Consider the following 11,594-nt stretch of genomic DNA (forward strand, 5'->3'; position numbering starts at 1 on the left):
AGTTAGCTTCATTGTAGGGTGACAGGGTCCAGAGGTTTTTCCAGCTCAGCAAATGGTCCCATACCTCCTCCTTGGTTCATCATGTTTCCCTCCCTTACTTTCACTCAACTGTTTTAAAATCCTTCACTCAAAACAGAGAAAATGACGAAAGGCAGAGGAAGTTAACAAAATGAATAAAAACCTTTGGGGGAGAGTATGCATCACACACCAGAATACAGACTAAAGTGTACACAAAGGGAGGGTCCTTACCACTTCTAGTTTGTCTTTTTCGGGAGGAGCTCCTAGGAGACATGGGCTTTGCCATCTCTTTTAAAGATGGGTACATTCCGCGTAGCCCCAGGTTCACTTGGACACCTACCACATATTCCCAGTGATACCACATTTCCTTCATCATTCTTTTCATCAAGATCAAGAAGATAAAATCTCAGGGGTTAATCAAAGGACGTATAACTCAATAAAACTCCATTGCAATTATTGTAAAGTCGGGACAAATTATTTAACATGTCCTTTCTTTTTACAGAAAAACTGAGCTGAAGAGTTGAAAAGTAGCTGACACAGGCATTTCTGGCTCTTAAACAAGGGACTTCAGGGGACTTAAGGCTCTATGTTCAAGTAATTGCCCTATTTTCAGTGAAAGGTATTTTGTCCTTTCCACCTTTTGTATTTCTCAGGCTCTTATACTTACATTATGGACACAAATCCCCAGCCAGTATGTGTTGGATGAATGAGTTAGAAACAAAGAGAAAAGAACAAGGGCTTTGGAAACATAAATATCCTGGACCAAATCCTGGTCCTTTCATTCACCAGCTGGTGAACTTGGGCAAGCTTTTTACTTCTCTAAGCCTCAGTTCCCTTATTTGTAAAATGCAAATAAAACCACCTCTCTTACAGGATTGTTGTGAAGAAAAAAATGGATAATGGAAGCACTCAATAAATGGCAGCTATTAATTATTACTGTACCTGTTACATTAATATAAAACCTAAGCAGGAAGAACCACTATATGGCAGTATGATTTTCTAACCTTCTAATGCAGCCCTATTTTGTTTGGCACAAAAATATAGGCTGGTAATCTGAAGGCTGAGTTGCTTTGTATAACTGCCTACTATGGTAGGCACTATTTTACTGGTCCCTAAAAGTATTTAAGGAGAGGCGTTACAGTCAGTAGTGGAATGCATGCCAATTATTTTATTTATGATGCCTGTTTGGATGACAAAGCCAGCCAGCATTTGGCCCCCAGGAAGAAACTACAGCGCCCCCCACCCCGCCCTTGTCATTACTCCACAACCCGGCGGAAAGATTGGACAACTGGGGAAGCTGCACCCCAATCGATGGGCTTCCGGTACTCCTTCTTGTCCAGGAGGTACTGCCTGCCCCGGTAGTTGGGTAGCTCGTAGAAAATCCAGGCACCCTCCAGCACCTTAGAGGAGTGGACCTCTCGCATGTGAAATTGCTCCATTATGGAAGGACAATCTTCAGTAGTTTCATACATCTGACCATTAAAATCCCCCTTCTCAAAGATCTGAATCTTATGCTGGCCTCCGCTGGACTGAAAAGACAGGAGGAAATAAACAGCAACCATTATGGAACTCACTGGCAGGTCTAAAACTCAGAGAACAGTATGGTTCAAAACCCACCTGAAAGCTAGATGTTCTACACTCCCACCCCACTGTGCACTGATTGAAACAGCTGGCTTTCGATAAGAAGAATTTAATTCCTTAAAATCTTCAAGAAGTAGAGAAACTGCTAGAGAAATAGTGTACTCAGTCTTTTGATGAACTAACCTAAGATTTTATTTAAGCCTCTGCAGCCAACAAGAGTCAGGAAAACCTCAAGAAAACTCTTTCACAGAAAAGCAGACAGGAAAAAAAAAAAAAAAAAAGAAAGAAGTAGGGGGCAGTGAGAGCAAACAGGAGAGAGCACCACCAGACTCACCAGGTGAACAGCTCTGCAGGAGCTGAGGCGGTCATTGAGGCCCATCCAATGCTGGTATTCAGGATACTCACCCCGAGGTAAGATGTACATGTACCCAGCAAAGTTGGGCCTTTCATACACAGCCCACGTGCCTCCTTCCACTCTAATGGAGTTACAACGATTCAGGTACATGTGGAAATCTGCACAGTTGCAATCACAGTCATAGTGGCGGCCTTGAAAATTTTTGTCTTCATAGAAAGTAATCTGAAGTGCAGGGCAAACAGAGAAGAACTGAGGAGTTGGATGGCTTTATTCATAGATAAAATGAAAGTTAAGACTATATTCACCACTTTAGAAACTCCTTTCTCCTCAATTTTGAGGAGAAAATAGAAGTTCTGTCTCATCTCACAACATTTGCTTTCTGGCAGACGTTAGTTGTTGACAATAGGAATGAGTAGTTTCTGAAGGTTTAAAATGAAGGAAAACAAAAAAGTGCTCTAATATAAGCCAGCAGGTTCAGACTCAAGTTCATCGCTTCCTCCTTTTTGTTCCCATAGCTCACAGTACTTATCATATTACATAATAAATTATCTACTAATATGGCTGTCTCTCCCTCCAGAGTCCTACTAGACTTATTCTAAGGGTGAGGACCTAGACTTATTTATAAGTTATGGACCCCTGTGCCCAGCACTTGACAGACCCTCAACAAATGTTTGATGAAGATGAATGAATTCAAATGGAGGAATGCATTCTAGATAATATAAAAGATATATAGAGAAAACTAAAACATAGACCTTAGTTTCAGAGAGCTTATTTTAGATGGATATAGAGCATACATTCATGAAAATATATATTATGTTCTGTATTATTTTATTGCTAAGAGAACAGTTGCAAAGTAACAAAATGACAAGGCAAAAATGCTCTTTGTTTCAAACTCTTATCAAGTTTCTACCACAATGTTTGGGGCAAACCTCTGAGATCTGTGATGGTGCTAGAAAATATGTAGCCCTGAGAAACTGGAAATAATAAGCCTGGGCTCTAGAGTTGCATCTCCACAATCAGCCCTACTACCTGAGTCAAGCCATCTCTCTGGGCTCCAATTTCCCATTTGTCAAATGAAAAGACTAGACATTCGAAGCTCAGGCTATAAAATTCAGAGCTCTTCTGGTTAAAACAGGAGGTAGAGTTCCCAGAACTCTATCTCACAAAGCTCCTAGGGCTTTGTGGGGACAGAGCCAGGAGTGCAGTTCCAGACTCTCAGCCTCACGTGGAAAGGTGCTGGCTCAGGTAGTAAATAGCCATCAACTGTGATTAGATGGCCATCAGCTGTGGCTAGTTGGCCGTCAGCTGTAACCAGTGAGCCATTGGCCACTAATACAATTGCTGTGGCTACACTAGCAGCAAATGGGGGCTAGCAAGAAGATGGTGGCTGAGCTAGCAAGCGCGGATTGCACAGAGGCTTGGACTATAGTGGTATGACTCACCTATCTGTGGTTCCATGGGTGTTCCTTTTTGGCCTCACCATGTCCTGTGTTCTTATGTGGGGAGCGGGACCAGATACCCCGCCTGACACCCTGCACGACAGTCTTCATGAAACAGTGTCTGAAAACCACTAGAACAAATGGACTGTAGAGTTTGTCCCTTCTTGTTCCATAATTCCACAATCCAAGATCAAAGCTAGGTTATACTTTAAACTGAAATCACAGATGTCGTGGATTGGAGCAGTCAATTCCCTGGAGTTATGCTGCCACCTTGTGGCTAATTTGCTTTATCGGTTTAAAAGGAGAAAACGGTGTCATCTGTTTCAGATGAGAGGAGCAGAGCCAAGTAGTCTTGAGAGGATCTGATGAGAGTCTTAAAGGGTAAGTTGAGGTTTTCTAGAGGCAAAGGAAGTAGGATAGCCTTTTCGAAGGAATAAAGGAGTGAAAGATTACAACCCATTATAGGGTTGTGTAGTTCATTAAGCCTGGTGCATGCTGAGTATTTGTGAAGTATTAGGAAATGAAGCCTGTAAAATGACACAGGGGCAATGCTAGAATCCCTTTGGTGATTGTATGGGAGAGGTGCCTGGAACTAGATTGTTGCCATGGGCGAGGTGAGACGTGATGAGGGCCAACTAAAGGGCAACAGGCGTGTGAATGATGATGAGGAAACAGTCAAAAGAAATTTAGAATTTGGTGACTAATTAGAAGTAGGAATAAAGGAGAGGAAGAAACCAAGAGTGACTTGCAAAGGGGCATACAAACTCATTCTCTTCCATCGCAGGTGATTCTTTGTAGATAGAAACCTAGTATTTATTTCCTTCTGTTTCCCCCTACTCTTTCCGTTTCTCTCATCTCTTCTATTTCCTGTTCCCTAAAGGCCTTCTTACCCCTTCCCACCCCTAAAAATCATCTACTTCATCTCCTTTCTTCCCTTCCCAAATTTATCTCTTCCAGCTCCCGTTTCCATTTTGGCATATATTTAGACCTACATGGTACCCCCGTTGACAGATGAAGAAAACAAAATCACAGCACCACTAGTCACTGGTTCTGTGACCTTGGACAGGCCAACGACTCTCTTCATTTGTAAAACCGGGTAACAATATCTACTGCAGAGGATTGTTCTGAGGGTGCAAAAGAATAATGCCAATAAAGCATTTAGGTTAATAATACCTGGCTCAAAATTGCCAACAAGCTTATGCTAGTTGTTACAAATAAACAAGTTAAATGACTTGCCTAAGGTCATTCACCAGTTGCATATTAATTGCTGACAAGTGAGTAGACGGCAGTGCAAATTAGTAATCTGTGGTTCATTTTATCTCCCTTTGCTGTCTTCCTGTATATGCACAGTCAGCTCTGTTTGACACCCAGCGTTTACTCTCTTGGAAATGGAACAATACTGATCCTGAGTCTGAAAAGGCCTGTCTCAAAACCCCTGGAAATATTTTTAGGAAAATCAAGGTAACTTCTCTAAGAATGGATAGATCCAAAGTCCTTAATTTGATTTACCTTTGGTATTTGGCCAAAAAGAGGCTTTGCAAGGGATTTACTATGGGAAATTAAGTGGATATAATCATTTTCCCTTCATTGTTTCTCACTTACTGCCCTCTGCACATTTGCCTGACATCAGTCTGAGAAATGGAAGTATACACAATGTTTTACAAGGTCCCTTGCTGTCCACTCTCCCAGCAGAGCGGCCACGGCCAACCATCCCAAGATTGAAACAAAGCACTGATGCTGCCATGGAACCACTACTGAGCTCCAGGATCAAGCTCTCCCTTCAGTAGGAGACCTTTCAGATCTCAGGGCCTAGAGAATGTTGCACCTCAACTCGATTTCCATTTGTAGAAGGGTCATGAAATCCACTCTATGGGAAGCTGAGAGGTTTTGACTCTCAGGCAAAAAAATTTGTAGAGAAGGTTAAGAAATGTGCAGAAGGTTTTCCTAGAAATTATTTCAAAATTCCCCTCATTTTCAAATTTATTTTTTGAAAATCCGCCTACTAATCCAATACAGCGGAAAGAAAAATGTCCTGAGTATTCAAGATGTAACAAAAACAAACTTAATGCATTCCTTTTGCCAAGGCCACAACTCTGATTAAACGGCTAGCAAGGTAGTGGGAAAGCGAGAAGCAGTAAGAGAAAAAGTAAGAGATACTATTTTCTTTGGTCCAGCAAACAAAAGTTATTTAACTATGAGAAAAGCCCAGCTACGAGAAGTAAAAGAAAGCACACCATTACTGCTTTGGAAATCTCTGAAAGTGGAGATGTTTTTATCTAAGGTGGTTCTGTAACAGTCTTCCCTCAAGGTACATGGATATCCCTCTAAGGACTTCAAAAAAATTTTTTTTAATTAAAATTTATTGGGGTGACAACTGTTAGCAAAGTTACATAGGTTTCAGGTGTACAATTCCACAATATATCCTCTATATATCACATTGTGTGTTCACCACCTAAAGTCAGTTCTTCTTTCATCACCATATATTTGATCCCATTTACCCTCATCTCCCACCCCCCACCCCCTTTACCCTCTGGCAACCACTAAACTATTGTCTGTCTATGAGTTTTTGTTTCTCCATTTGTTTGTCTTGTTCCTTTGTTGTTTTCAGTTTTATATACCACATATCAGTGAAATCATACAGTTCTCGACTTTTTCTGACTTATTTTGCTTAGCATTATAATCTCAAGATCCATCTGTGTTATTGCAAATGACAGTATTTCATCTTTTCTTATGGAAGAATAGCATTCCATTGTGTATATATATCACAACTTCTTTATCTAATCGTCTATTGAAGGACCCTTCAGTTATTTCCATGTCAAATTCTTTTTAGTGGGATTTGCAAGGCATATTTTCAGGAACCTCGGAGCATCAAAGACACTGTCTTGTTTTTCTCCCCAAACCTTCTGAATGACAAGTATGATTATTAGTTCTATTTTTGAAATGGAAAAACAATTAGGGATTAATGAATTCTGAAACAACAGCTGAAATGGTACAATGGGAAGTACTTGACATTACCTATGTATAACAGCTTTCTTACCAAAGATGGTTAGTCTGAATCTAAACATGGGGAAACAATCAGACTTGTCAGGACTTTCTACAAGACACCTGACTGGACATTAAAAAATGTCCATGTCTCAGAAAACAACAACAAAAAAAGGCAGGGGGACTGTTCTATATAAAAGAGGTTAAAGATACAAGACAACCAAATGCAATGCATGATCCTTGATTGGATCCTACATGAGGGGAAAAGCCAGCCATGAAGCACATTTTGTGGAGCAATTAGGGGATATTTGAATATAATCTGAATATTAAGTGTGGTATTTATGAAAAATGTGGGGGACATGATAATGGAATATTTATACAGGGGAATGCCCTTGTTTTTAGGAGATACATGCCTGAATACGTAAGGTAAAAGTATTAAGTCTGGCATTTATTTTCAAATGGTTTGGTAAAAAGAGAAACCAAAAAAAATCAATAGGACAAAATGTTAACAATTGGAGAACACAAGTGAAGGGTATACAAGCATTCATTCAACATTTCTTCCTCACTCTTTAAAGATTCAATGGGTTTGAAAAATTTCAAAGTAAAAAGTTATAGGGAAAAATCAGGCACCAATGCCTTTGCCTTATCCCACTGGTCAGTGGAAGAGCGAAAAAGAGAATAAAGATATATTTCCTCATTCCTAAAGGCCTGCCTGAGAGAGCAATATCCAGTCTAACAATTATGAATCAAATATTGTAGAGGCAAGATTCCTAACTTAATAAGCACTTTATTTGGAGAAAGGGGTGAGAGTAACTCCTCCAATGAAGGGGATATGTAGGATTTAATTCACTTGATAGGTCCATCCACCTTGCCCTTTTAGAATATTAATGGTTGAGGCTAAATTTCACAAAACAAAATTTTAATTGAATACTAAATGTTTTCTATTCCACATAATCCTCTTATCAGCATGTCTTATGCTTTCCGAAGTTCATAGAATATTAGTTGCTGAAAAACAGAAATCATGATATTCACACATTATATACCTGTACAGTATTCAACATAGTACCACACATAAAGATAACTGCTTAATTAACTGTTTAATTCTGTTAGCGTAGAAAACATTATAAGCATGTCTTAGTCTTCTCTCCCAAACCCAACCTTCTAACCACTATCATACTCACCTCCAGGTAAGGAAGCAAAAGCTTTTCTTCGTGTTTCTTTCAATGTATCATTAGGTGAAAAGAAAGTGGGTAGGCTAAAAATCAGCATGACCATTTACTTACCTTGGTTCTAGTTTTAGACATTTTTGGTGCATAGATCAGTTTCCCCAATGCTGAAATTCAGGAATAGCTAGAGTTAGAGGCAGAGAGACATTTATACTGGGCTGGTTTCAAACAGAACATTTGCTTAGTCATGAGAATAGGATCCAAAAATTGAGTCAGTCATTTAGAGGCTATTGATGGTTTCTAGAAAAACAATTGAGATTATGAAATAAAGGAAAGGTTCAGTACCCACTTTAATGCTTACCAAGCCTTGCTGCATTATAGACTTTGCTGAGTCAAGACACCAAAACTCAGCCAAAGTTTTCTAAATTAAAAACAAAAAAGGCCCTCTTACCTGGGCAGTTTGGTTTTCTAGCAATCAGCCACTTTGAAATTCCTGTCTTTTTTGCTTTCAACAAAGCTTGCAGATGAGTCAAAAGGATAGCCTCTATTTCTGAACAGAAATGACATGATCCAAAACAACATAACTTACATAACTAAAGGCAATGCATGATCTGTCCTACAAAATACATTTTTTGAGACAGTCAGCAAACATTTTAATATCAACTGTATGTTAGATTATACTATTGCACCAATGTTAAACTTCCTAAATTTAATCATTATACTATGATGAGTTAGGTAAGAGAATATCTTTGTTTTTAGGAAATACACCCTAATGTGTTTAGGAGTAAGGGTCCAAGATGTCTGCAACCTACTCTCAAGTCATTGGGCAAAAAATAAAATAGTAATAATACTATAAAATGTTAACATTTGGTAAATCTAGAAAAAGGGTATGTAGGAATTCATATTCTTTTTTTTTTTTTTTTTTTTAACATTTTTTAAAATTAGTTTCAGGAGCACAAAACAATGTAATAGACATTTATCATTTATATCCCTCACACAGTGATAACCCCCCGCCCCCCCATATACTACCCCTCTCACGTCACATACAGCCAATACATTTCCACTGTCTCTATTCCTAATGCTGTACTCCACTTCTTGTAACTAGACACACACACACACACACACACACACACACACACACACAAACACATATATAAACTTGTAGTTGACATTCATTATTGTTCAGCTTCAGCTTCAGGTGTACAGTGCAGTGATCAGGCATCTACATCATCCCTGAGGTGGTCTCCCTAATGAGACAAGTGTCCATCGGATACCCTACAAAATCTTTACAACATTATTGATTACATTCCCCAAATTGACTTTCATATCCCTGTGGCCATCTTGTGGTTACCAACTGTGCTTTCTAATCCCCTCACCTTCCCCTTTATCCCCACCTTCCCTCCCATCTAGCAACCCTCAGTTTTTCCTCTATGTCTCTGAGACTGTTTCAGATTAGTTCATTAATTTATTCTTTTCTTTAGATTCCACATATACGAGATCATATGGTATTTGTCTGTCTCAGTCTGACTCATTTCACTTAGCATAATAATATTCTCTTGGTCCACCCATGTTGTTGCAAATGGTAAGATTTCATCCTTTTTATGGCCAAGTAATACTCCATTGTATAAATATACCACAGTTTATTTATCTAATCGTCTATCGATGGACATTTCGGTTGTTTCCATATCTTGGCTATTGTGAATAGCACTGCAATAAACATAGGGGTGCATATATATATATTTTTTAATTAGTATTTTGGATTTATTTGGACAGATACCCAGGAGTGGAATTGCTGGGTCATAAGGTAGTTCCATTTTCAATTTTTTTAGGTACATCCATACTGTTTTACACAGTGGCTGCACCAATCTGCAATCCCACCAACAGCCCACAAGGGTTCCATTTTCTCTAAATCCTCTCCAACACTTGTTTGTTGATTTATTGATGATAGCCATTCTGACAAGAGTGAGGTGGTATCTCATTGTGGTTTTTATTTGCATTTCTCTAATGATTAGTGAGGTTGAGCATTTTTTCATATGTCTGTTTGCCATCTGTATGTCCTTTTTAGAAAAATGTCTCTTCATGTCCTCTGCCCATTTTTTAATTGGGTTGTTTGTTTTTTTGGAGTTGAGTGAGTTTTTCATAAGTTTGGGATATTAACCCCTTATCGGATGTACCATTGGCAAATATCTTCTCCCATTCAGTAGGGTCCCTTTTTGTTTTATTGATGATATCCTTTGCTGTGAAAAAACTTTTTAGTTTGCTGTAATCCCACGTTTATCTTTTCTCTTCCCTTGCCCTAGGGGATATATCTGTAAAAATCTTACTCCGGGTAACGTATGTAAAGTTTCTTCCTATATTTTCTTCTACGAATTTTATGGTTTCAGATCTTACATTTAAGTCTTTAATCCATTTTGAACTTATTCTTGTATATGGTGTAAGGAGGTGGTTCAGCTTCATTTTTCTGCATGTGTCTGTCCAGGTTTCCCAACACCATTTATTGAATAGACTGTCTTTACCCCACTGTAAATTCTTGCTTCCATTGTCGTAGATTAAATGACCATATAGGCATGGATTTATTTCTGGGCTCTCTATTCTATTCCATTGATTTATGTGTCTGTTTTTATGCCAGTACCATGCTATTTGATTACTGTAGGCCTTGTAGTATAATTTGCTGTCTGGTATCGTGATACCTCCCACTTTGTTCTTATTTCTCAAGATTGCCAAGGCTATCTGGGGTCTTTTATGGTTCCATATAAATTTTAGGATTATATGTTCTATTTCTGTGAAAAATGTCCTTGGTAGTTTGATAGGAATTGCGTTGAATCTGTATATTGCCTCAGGCAGTATGGACATTTTAATGATATTAATTCTTCCTATCCATGAGCATGTGTTTCCATCCATTTGTTTCTTCTTTAATTTCTCTCTTCAGTGTCTTACAATTTTCTGAGTACAGATCTTTTACTTCTTTGGTTAATTTATTCCCAGGTATTTTATAGTCTTTGAAGCAATTGTAAATGGGATTGTTTTCTTAATTTCTCCTTCTGATATTTTATTATTGGTATATTCAAATGCAACTGATTTCTGAATATTAATTTTGTATCCTGTTCCTTTACTGAATTCATTTATCAGCTCTAATAGTTTTTTGGTGGAGTCTTTAGGGTTCTCTCTATATAGTATCATGTCATCTGCATATAATGACAGTTTTGGAATTCAGATTCTTGCAACCGGTTTTTAAGTTATAAATTGTTTCAAAACACAAATAAAGTTCTAATCCACAAGAAAGGGTGCTACGTATGTAGCCTAAGAGACAGAAAGCTACTATGGAGACTCCTGAATTTGCAAAGGTCTAGCTAAGCCCCACTTGCCACCTACTGGGGCGCATTTCTCTGCCATGATATCATACTGGGACCTGTCTAGAGAACATTTTGGCATTTAATATACCTAGGACTTTAATATACCTAGGACTTTAGGAATGAGATTACATCTTACATAGGCTAAAAACAAACAAACAAAAAAATCCCCACAGAAAAATAAAAAAACAAAGCTACTCTTCTCTATTTTAATTTTCCTGGTCAAGTATATTTTCCTCAAAAGTCCAATTTCCCCATTTTTCCACTAACAAAGCTATCTAACAAATATTTTTATAAATGAGATGCCCCCCAAATATTTCATGGTCAATTCAGAAAATTGCAAATGTGCCTTGATATGAAGATTATTGAGAAACAAAGTATTAAGTTATGTGCTTAGTTTTCTGAACTTTATAAACTGTAAAGAGAGTACCTAATTAATACCACTAATTTCATTAACCAATAGTCATTTACAAAACACACTTCTATTACGCCAGTGTTTCTTTATTTGGTAATGTTCTGCTTGCTTGAATTGCATCTTAAAATGAAAACCTCAGTTAGAATTAACACATTCTGAGGGTTTTCACTTTAGAAATATAGAGATCAAGCACATATATATGTGTGTGTGTGTGTGTGTGTGTGTGTATTTGCTAATTAAATGGATTGTGAGCATTTGAAATAATGTTTATCTGCAGATTCATTTTAC

General features: G+C 38.1%; 1 protein-coding gene across 2 annotated transcripts; it reads right to left on the bottom strand.

The window, feature by feature from the left end:
* Positions 1-1,196: 1,196 nt before the first annotated feature.
* Positions 1,197-8,052, bottom strand: CRYGS (crystallin gamma S). Of its 2 annotated transcripts, XM_019735881.3 has the most exons (4): positions 7,993-8,052; positions 7,659-7,708; positions 1,934-2,176; positions 1,197-1,547 (listed from the first exon to the last, which is right to left on the bottom strand). In XM_019735881.3, the coding sequence occupies exons 2-4, from the start codon at positions 7,677-7,679 to the stop codon at positions 1,275-1,277; spliced, it is 537 nt and encodes a 178-aa protein (XP_019591440.2). In that variant the 5' UTR covers positions 7,680-7,708; positions 7,993-8,052; the 3' UTR covers positions 1,197-1,274. The 2 variants fall into 2 exon arrangements, with proteins under 2 accessions (XP_019591440.2, XP_074193151.1); XM_074337050.2 differs by lacking the exons at positions 7,659-7,708; positions 7,993-8,052 and adding an exon at positions 3,397-3,616.
* Positions 8,053-11,594: the final 3,542 nt, after the last annotated feature.

The sequence above is a fragment of the Rhinolophus sinicus genome, chromosome 17 (assembly GCF_057876585.1).
Source record: "Rhinolophus sinicus isolate RSI-liver-muscle chromosome 17, RSI-T2T, whole genome shotgun sequence".
NCBI classification, from domain to species: domain Eukaryota; kingdom Metazoa; phylum Chordata; class Mammalia; order Chiroptera; family Rhinolophidae; genus Rhinolophus; species Rhinolophus sinicus.

Excerpts from the sequence above, each read along its gene's own strand:
- CRYGS (XM_019735881.3), bottom strand. The coding sequence starts at position 7,679 with ATGTCTAAAACTAGAACCAAG. Across the intron at positions 2,177-7,658 it reads TGTCTAAAACTAGAACCAAG|ATTACTTTCTATGAAGACAA; the intron begins GTAAGTAAATGG and ends CCTGCACTTCAG. Across the intron at positions 1,548-1,933 it reads CCTGCAGAGCTGTTCACCTG|TCCAGCGGAGGCCAGCATAA; the intron begins GTGAGTCTGGTG and ends CTGTCTTTTCAG.